Source organism: Chrysochloris asiatica, unplaced genomic scaffold (genome assembly GCF_000296735.1).
Source record: "Chrysochloris asiatica unplaced genomic scaffold, ChrAsi1.0 scaffold00332, whole genome shotgun sequence".
Lineage (NCBI taxonomy): Eukaryota > Metazoa > Chordata > Mammalia > Afrosoricida > Chrysochloridae > Chrysochloris > Chrysochloris asiatica.
Window position 1 is genome coordinate 517,780 of NW_006408850.1, and position 10,075 is coordinate 527,854.

A 10,075-nucleotide genomic window follows, 5' to 3' on the forward strand; every position below is an offset into this window, starting at 1 on the left:
GCTCTTTATAAAGCTTTCCGTGGAAAATTCCCTCTTCCTAATGCGTTCAATCTTCCAACTCCTTTTAGTATCCATTGAGCCGCGATTTCTAAGACCTAGTTTAAATATCAATACCTTTACTCCTCTTCTGAGGAGAAGGGGGAAGGGAAGGAAGACTGAAGGAAAAGAGTTTCCTTTCCCTTCTCCCAGGTACCCTAAGCAAACCGCAGTAACGGCGACAGAGGGTGGGGAAAGCGCCTAAGCAGGGCAAGGACCCGCCCAGGCCTCTCTTATAGGCGAGCGCTGGGCGGGCCTGGCCGGGGGCGTTGCCGCGCGACTCTGATCGACTATAAGGAGCTGTCCGCTTCCCGAGTGCTGATTCCAGCTCTGGCGCCGGAATAGGTGAAGGAGGCTGCCCATAGAACTCGGCGCTTGTGCAGTTGGGCTTGAATTTGCACCTTTAAGGAGGAGGGCAGAGGAAGAAAAGGCAGGCGAGGAAGGAGAGTGCAGCTAGCAGCAGTTGCAGGGACCAGAGCCTCAGCGGCAGCTCTGGAGAAGCCCCCGCCACGGTTTCAGCGGAGCGTCTAGGAGCTGGATGGAGTGAGGCAGCGAGTGCCTCTCCAAAGGGGTGGATAGGAGGGGGTCAGGTGGTGCAGTAAAGAAAGAGGGAGAGAAGCCTTGACTGGAGCCTGCGAATTTGAGATTCGATTGGAAGGGACCGCTTACTCCGGGGAAATGGATTCTGTACCATGGCTGACCAGCGTTTTGACTTTGCTATTATCGGGTTTGTGGCATTTAGGATTAACAGCGACGAATTGTAAGTACGCGATGCTGGGGGAGGGTAGGGAAGGTGAGAAAGACTAGTAATAGGGAAAACACTCAACTGTCGAAAGGTTTTCAATTGTTTCTGAGCTGGGGGCAAGACAAAATGCTTATTGGTGTTATTTCCTCACCACCACCCCCAAACCTACCAAAAGTTAGCAGAGCTTGGATAAACCAGCCCACTGGATTGTCTGCCCTTCTCCTCTAATAGCAAAGTTTGAGGGAGATGGGATGGTTCTCCTCCTGTATCCTCCCATTATCTTTTCCATGGTTTTCCCTGAAAAGGTCTAGAGGTTGAGGCAATACACATTGCATGTTGAGCTTCCAGTGTTAGAAATGCTCCTAGCCATGGTTCTCAGCGATAGAGTCTCATCTTCTAATGACACTGCTTTGGATTTCCAGAATACCCAGAGTCCCCCAGTACATGGCTTTCAGCTCTCCTCTAGGCAAAATACTCCAGTTGGGGTATCTTGCAATCAATGAACATTGGTTTAACAGGATTGAGACTTTTGGCCTACAAGTCATGACTCTATATAGTTATAGTTAAACCAAAACCTCATTAGTTCATGCATCCCCCACCCCCAACATCTTTATGTCAAAGCACACATAATGAGTATTCCATAAGTGTATGGGACTGTGGTGCCTAAGCTCTAACCTGACAAGAGCAGGGCGTTTAATTTCATAGGCAAGATTGCTGGACACCTGGGGATCCACCACCTGCACTGTGTATTTAAAGAAACCAATTCTTTAAACTTGAATAAATCACTAGTGGTCAGACGTTCAAGCTTAATTGCTCAGCTGTCTTTCTAGGCAGAGGGGATGAACATTTATCTATCTATCTCTCTATTTATTAATTAATTTATTTTTCTTCCCACCTCTGGGAACTCCTAATCCAGGAAAAATGCCATTGAGCCATCTGTGTTTTTTCCAAATATGGTTTATTAAGGTCCCTCAAGTTTCTTGACTTGCTACCCTATCTCTCATCCTCTCCCTGAAACTCAAAGAGATTAACTATATTGAAACAATTTTATTTTATATTTTTAATCTACACAACCACTGTCGGAGAAAATCAGAATGAGTATTTACTACTTAGAGTCTTTTTATCCTACCCCCAGCCATATCCAAGAGGACCTTGATAATCTCTTCTACCTCAAGAGAACATGCTTAGACAAATGTTAAATGCTGGATAGGACCAAATGGCCTAAAGCCTAACCAGTGTTTCTGTTTCTGACTGGAAGTTTTGGAGGTTCAGAATCTATAGTTAGTGTTAGTACCTTATAAAGGGTTTATTAAAGTTTGTGTTCTTAAAGGAGACATGAAAGGGTCAACTGCTTTATAAGGGAGGACCCAAAACCCTTAGTTTAGAAATCATCAAAAATGAACACGTTAGAATCCAGTATATATTTAAGTGTGTGTGAGAGAGAGTTTTTTCAAGTGAAATTGTTCCCATGGTGCTTTAGAAAAAGCTCTAAGTTGTTTAGTAGGAGGAAGTTAAACATGGTAATGAGGTAGTTTCTCTACCTACTACAACACTAGAGGACAGCATTGTGCCAATGATGTAAAGGTGTGGCAGCAAAATTGCTGTGATTTCAGAATAGCACATTTACCTAATCTGAGGAGAGTGAATACTTTGAAGATCCACAAAGGTGGGGGTAAATAACCAGGGTGAAATCCATAGAAGATACTCCATAGGAATATGATGAGGTCTTCTCCTGTAGCACCTTCATAAGTGCCAGGACATTAACATACTGTAAAATGGTATTATCTGCTAACTAATGAAATCATAGTTAATATGTTTAAATAATGTTCCTAACATATAAATGACATGACTTTTAGGCTCATGCTTATCATTACTGATGCAATAAAGTGAATTCTTAGCATTTAAAATGAAACTTTGTGAAATTATTATTTCTACTGTTTCATGAGTTACATTTAATCTCCCCATTTTCAATCAGGGTTTCATTAGATGTAGGCTGCTTGCTAAATATTAGAATCAGTGATCTTAAGAATTGCAAGTTTTCTATTTTATCATGATATGCAATATGTATTCATTCAATGAACAATAGAAAACCAGTAGAAACTTACATCTATATTCAGTATATATTGGTGATCTTTGTAACGTATGATGTAGAATATCTAAGAAAAAAATACTAACAGTCAAAATTCCACCAAATTTCTATTGTCCACATACTTTATTATGAAATTAGGACTTTTATTGATTATTTATATAAACTCCATTATAAGTCATAGGCAGGTATTGAGAAATGGAAATCTCCTTTTCAATGAAATCAATTTGTGAAATAATAAAATCAGGGTTATGAAACATTTGGAAAAATTTCCCAAAATTATTCTTTCTATATTTTGAAATAATATGTCAAGTTATTTTGAGTCTTGAAAATGGATTATTTACCCAAGCTGCTCCTAGCTATACTTGTGAACTTCATTCAAGTAAAAATAACTTTTAATTGCTTCCATTCTTCTAATATATTTTGTTGTTTTTGTTTCTGTTGTCTTTTGTGTTTGAGGGATTTGAGTGTATGTTTATTTTTCTCATAATGTGACAAAAACTTGAGTATTTATTTTATACATTTCTAATTAAACACAATTAAAATAAAGTCTGGTTAGAAGGGCTACCTTCAATACAGATATTATGAATCTGTTCAGAGGGCATAATTACCTACCAGTAATAAAAACTCTGGAAATTCCCTCACTTCAGAGTTTCAGGATATTAAATAGGTACAATACTTCCTGGGTCTTCCCTGAGGGAATTAGCTAATTTCAAATGTAGATATAATAGGCCATTTTTAAATGAAAAATCATTTTGCACTTACTCCTTTGATGCAAGAAGCAATATGACTTGATAGCTGGTTAAAGTGAAATCTGAAAAGCTAAGAATTCTCTCTTAGTTATGTCACAGCTAAGGTGTTGAATGTCAGTCAGGTTGAGCAACATTCCTGTGCTCACAGATTTGAGTTTAGAGCAGCAATTAAATCTAGAGAACATCATCTAAACTTCTTTTTTTTTTTTTTTCTTTTACTGAGAAAATTCTTCAAATATTAAGTTTACCAAAAGACTTTTGTAATAGTAGAAGTAGCATTCAGAAGATGATAAGAATGTGTGGGACAGATATAGACTCACTATTCACTTTATTTTTAATAATGAAAGGATGTTGTATGATGAGGATGGGGCTTAATTTTGACTGAAAAATGACTTTGAGTAATCTCGAAGCACCTTGTATAACTTTGTTGTTCAATTTAGGCTGACACAGACCTAACCCTGAAAGTAGACTCTAAAGTATTTTGTTCTAACCCTTTACCCATAGATAGAATTTTATTATAATAGCCTAGAAATCTTCAAATAAAGAGATTTATCATACCATGAGTGATCTAAAGATTATGTACTAAGCCAATCAACAGATAATACTTTAAATTAAAGAAAAAAAAAACTGATTTTTTTTTCCAGCCAGGAAATTATTTGGGGACTTTCTGTAGCTTTTATAGTGATGAACTTAGAAGGAAGGAGTAAAATATTCATTTGATATATTCCTAATTATTTTTCTCATATCTTATCATAATTCATAGGATCTCCCTTCTAATAGTATCCCTCCCTTTCTCAAACTCATAAAAATAGTTGCAATAATGTAATATATAAATCAAACACTAACCAAGCAACAAAGCAGTTTCTATAGGAGGTTACAGAATGATGAGAAATTTAGCTTCCATTTGGAAAATTTCAAACTCCTTTTTTTTCCCTCTAATGAATAATTGTTCTCTAAATTATAGTTTTCTTTTTCCCCCAGCTCATATGCCCTATTGCATTTATTTGCTTTTTGGGACTTGATTTTTCTTCACTAAAGTGTTTCACTTTTTTATGACTATTTCTTACAAAATGAAGTAAAGTAATATCATATGATATGTTTCTAAAACTGTTAGCTAGTGATCCAGAGCATGTTAGTTCTTAAGCCAGAACTCTTTTCAAGTATGGTTTATGTGTATAATAATAAATTTTCTCTTCCCAGTAAAAAGGTGGGGAGTGTGTCTAGTTATCTGAAAGGCCAGAATACACAAGGGATTAAATCACAAGAACTTTACTTTGAGGCTATAGTATACTCACTAAGAACCAATAGTGGCATATTTAGTTCAAAATGGATGCTATCTCTATTCATGTCAACTTTCTGACTACTGACCTTACAAAAATTATTTTCTTATCCTCATGACCTGAATGTATTAAATAAAAGAATTGGATCAAGCATTATTAAGGTCCTATGGTATCCTGGCACATAACAACAACAATAACAATGGTATCCTAGTACAGTGCTGTAAGCTAAACACTGGACTGCTAACTGACCCTATACAGGGTCTATATGAGTTGGATCTCACTTATTGGTCCTTAACAACAACAACAGCATCTACTTCTAATGTACTTTGTCTTTAATTGCTCACGTTACCCACTGGTAATTCTATTTTTGTATTTTTGGGCTGATTGCACTCCAAAAGTGTTAAGCAACCATATTTAGTATAATAGCTTATGAGGATTCTGATCCTACCAACTGCTGTGAAGTTCGTGGCTTTTGTCTCATATAGTATGTCCACAAATTGACAATTCAGTACAGCTACATAGTTTGTTTGCTTGTTTGTTTGTTTGTTTGTTTGTTTTAAATCCAATTTTTAAGAGAAGAAGTTTAAGGTTAATGTCAGTGGTAGTTGTGTGCTGTTGAGTTGGTTCCAACTCCTAGCAACCCTGTATAGGGTTTCTGAAGCTGTAAATCTTATGGGAGCAGAAAAGCTCATTTTTATCCCATTGAACATCTGATGGATTAGAAGTACTAACCTTGCAATTAGCAGACCAATGTGTAATCCACTATACAACCAGGGCTCCTTAAATTTAAGGTTAATTTTTGTTGTTAAGTGCTGTTGAATCAGTTCCGAGCTATAGCGATCCTATATAGGGTTTCTGAGAAGCAGCTGGCGAGATTGAACCAACAATCTTGCAGTTCAAATGGCTTTGCAGTCTGGTGCATTAACCCACAGCACCATACCAGGACTCCACTTAAGGTTAACAGATGTTAGTAATTTCCTAAAATCATAAGGCTAAGCAATGAAAAAAAGAATCCAGATTCGAACCAGCATGTATCTCCAAGCACAAAATGTTTTGCAAGATATGGCTTGCCTCCATGAATTCAGTTAGGCTATGTGTCTGAGCATCTGTGGAAAGCTAACTTGCATTAAAGTGGTTAGATTTTGGAGCTCTATCCATGGTAAAGCAGATGAAAGCAGCATTTCCACCAGAGCATACTCCTGAGTCATAGCTCAATAAAACAACCAAATATTACAGAACTAACTTTAATGAAACGTCTCAAACATAGAAATTGTCAAAGTTAAATACTTCATACTGGAAGAGGATCTTGTACTTTTTATTTCTTTTACACATTTTGATAAAAATATTGGTAAGGAAAGGACACAGCTCTGCTGAATCCTTGTCAAGATCTCTTCCACATAATATATACAAACACATAACAATATCATGAAATGTACTCTATAGCTATCAGGCAAAGGAATATGTGGATAAACCAGTAAGTATTGCTGCTAGGGTTTCAGTTCATACATGTATGAGTTTACTCCAAACAAAACACATTTAAACATTTCTCTGCAATCAGTGATGGCTACAGATAAGTTCTTTCAGCAATACACTTGTCTTAGTCTCAATTTTTTTGGTTGTTAAGTGCTGCTGAATCAATTCTGACTCAGTGATCCTGTACAGGGTTTTCAAGGAGCAGCTGGTGGGTTTGAACCACCAACCTTGTAGTTTGCAGTCCAATGCTTTAACAAAGAAGGGATACTTTATGTGGACATCTTCCCAAATCATTGAAGCTTTGCAAAACATTTATGGGAATGCTGATCCACATAAAACAATAGTTTTTAGATGGATGAAGCATTTTAAAGAATGCTGGTGCCATATTTATTTCTAAAACAGACACACAACAGTAGATGACTTTAACAGATTTCTCTCCCACAGTGCTGTTGTTGATGATAAGTGCCATCGACTCAGTTCTGATTCATTTAGACCCTCTATAGCGTTTCTGAGGAGAGGCTGGTGAGTTTCAATCACCAACCTTGTGGTTCAAACAGAGCTTGAAATCCAGTGATTATCCTACAGCACCACACCAGAACTTCTTCCACAGTGTGGGAGGCTAGAAGTCTAAATTCACAGGAACAACTGTAGAAGAAGACTTTCTTTCGGTTGGCTCATAGCTTAGGAGGAAAGGACCTTGACTCCTTTCAGCATCTGTATGCCTGGCATGCTTTGGAGATCACTCTGGAGCTACAAGGTTCCCAGCACAGGGACCTGTGTCCAAAGGACTCACACCACTCCTTTTTTTCCTCTTCTTTCTTAGTGGTAATAGGACCCTTTCTCTCAGCTCATGTCTCTCTCCTTTTATCTCTCTCTCTTTATTTTTTTAACCTCACATCTTTTTTTGTGTGTGTGTGAATTATGTGATAGTTTACATGGTAGAACATTAGTTTTACATTCATTCTAACGTATATGGTTTAATTGCCATGGTTACAATCCCCTCCATGCATTACCAACCAACCAAAGGGTATACCCTGCAAGTCTGTCTCCCACACACAGTTCCTCTCCCTCTCTGAATCTAATGTCCCCAGCTGCTCCATCACTCCACGTCACTATCTCTGCCTCCATCTCAGGCATCACTACTTTTCTGGTCCTTTTATCTCTTGTAAGATAAAAGTGGTTATACCCACAACCTGAAATCAGGACTGGGATGAGATTGAGGCTGTTGTATCCCACCCTTAAGAGTCCTGGTGTGGTTCTGCAGGTTAATGTGCTGGACTGCAAGGTGGTTTGAACTACAAGGTCACTGGTTCAAGCTCACTAACCACTCCTCAGAAACTCTACACAGGGTCACTATGAGTTGGAGGCAATTCAACAGCATTAACTACAACAACAATCCCACCTTTAATTGTCATACAACTGATTGATCAACCATATCATATCATATCATATCATATCATATCATATCATATCATATCATAGGGGATCATTCCATAACTGCAAAATTATAACACAATTGCCAAATCCCTTAAATTCATGCCAAGTGAATGAAATTTGAGGGGACACAATATTGAATTGTGTCCATGATACAATTCAATGATAGTCTAGAAGACCTCAAAGATGAGTCAAGAGAGGGAATACAATCAACCTTAACAAATGAAGAAATGGTGGCTGAGGTCCAGAAAGAAGTGGAGATGGACAATTGTAAATTTAATGATACAATAACTACTCTAGTCGAGATCTGATGTGGTTAAGTATTTTCAATTTTAAGTGAAAATCTTGGCCTTAGAAAGCTTTCAGCTCATTGGGTATCAAAAGTATTACATGAAGATCAGCTACCTCAAAAAGCTAACGTTTCTATTAATCTTTTAAGCAAGATTGAAACTAATGAAGATTATTTTATTGACTGAATCATAACTGAGAATGAGTCTTGGATTTACCCATATAATCCAGAGAGCCAGGTCCAATCAAAACAGTGGCTTCCAAAGGGATGTGGTAGACCAGTTAAATTCAAATGAAAGAGATCATCTCAAAAGTTTGTGATTTTTTTTTTTTTATGACTCTGAGGGAATAATCATGATAGATTTTTCTCAAAAAACACAAGGTGATCCTGGGTACTTAGGAGGAAATTTGAAGAAAATTGAAAATTACATTGGTGATGATATATATAGTTTTTGTTTTTTTTTTCCATTCCTAGAATGCACCTACTACTTTGAGAGTAACAAAGGCTGTCCTACAAGAATTACATTGAGAATTCTTACCCCATCCCTCTTTCTGCCATGGCTCTGCCACTTCAGACTCCCTTTTGTTCTACAAACTCGAAGAACATTTTAAAAGAACATGATTTGAGCTTCTTGAGGATGCCAAAACTTTTTGATGTGTTCCAAATTGAAGAGTTCAGAATTCTTGGGGAATGAATGAGAGAGATGGAAAAAGCACCTTTAGAAGTATATAGACATAGATGGAGGATATTTTGTGTAGCAGTAGCTTTATAGTTCAATATTTGTGTTTAATAAAGGCTTCTTTGCCTGGGCCGCAAACCTCAAGGTCAGCAACTCAAATTCATCATTTGCTTCTCAGAAATCCTATACAGGGTCACTATGAGTAGGAATTGACTGGATGACATTTAAACACTACTACTACAATTATATAGGAGTAGGAATTGACTGGATAACATTTAAACACTACTACTACAATTATATAGCAATATTTTTGCTAACCTTCATATTTATGAAATGGCCAGTGCAAAGTTCTTATCTCAGCAGAGGGACTATTTTGTTCTCGTCCCATCTAATTCCCTTCATACTTTTCCCAAGATGCCTTAATTTCCAACTGTTTCTAAGTTCTTATCTTTCTCCATGCTGTCTCACATCTCCAGTTTGGTCTAGAAAAATTATTACCCATTGTTATTTTCTTTCATTTTCTCCTTTACACACACAGGCAACATATTTTCACTAAGTGACCCATATATCTCCATAATTACATACAAAGTTCTCTAGAGAACATATTGTAAAGAGCCCTGGTAGCATAGTGAGTTATGAGTTGGGCTGCTAACCAGCAAAGTCAGTAGTTCAAATCTACCAGCCACTCCACAGGAGAAATATGAAGCTATCTTTTCCTATAAAGATTTACAGCCATAGAAACCTGAAATCTGTTCACTATGAGTAGGAACCAACAAAATGGCACACCATCACTACCACCACCAATGACCATATTGTACTTGAATCCAACAGATAAAACACTGGGAAAATGGAAAAATTAATGCTTTTTACAACTAAGAATTTTAATTTCTAAACAACATTAGTATGGCCCCATTGCTATGCCCCATTATTATGGCTCCATTGAAAACTTACTTTTTATATTTAATTTTGATGTTTGTTTTTTGTTAAACTAACAAGTACTACTTAATTACTATCATGGGAATATCAAGGAAATGTTAGAATGTGAGATTTGAAATAAAAGAATAACACTTCAGAACTCTTTATTATATTGAATTCTGGAAGACTCCCAAGTCAACAAAAGCCTACATGTTTCTATGACTGCATCACTGAGTTAAATAAACTTAAGTATGTGTTAAATGACCAGTTGTTCAGAAAAAAAGAAACATTCTCCTTTTGACCACTGTGCCAAATTTGAAAGAATTTTATTGACTAGCATTTTGAAGTTTTAATGAGTATTTCTTAGGCAGTATGAAAAATACACA

At 37.0% G+C, this 10,075-nt stretch overlaps 1 protein-coding gene across 1 annotated transcript in view; it reads right to left on the bottom strand.

The window, feature by feature from the left end:
* LOC102836051 overlaps positions 1-10,075 on the bottom strand; it is a 47,529-nt gene that overhangs the window by 23,725 nt on the left and 13,729 nt on the right. The window contains exons 3-5 of the mRNA XM_006875553.1: positions 2,887-2,937; positions 1,457-1,523; positions 205-437 (exon numbers count right to left, since the gene is read on the bottom strand). Of these exons, the coding sequence (XP_006875615.1) occupies positions 205-437; positions 1,457-1,523; positions 2,887-2,937 (351 nt within the window). The remainder of the gene's footprint in view (positions 1-204; positions 438-1,456; positions 1,524-2,886; positions 2,938-10,075) is intronic.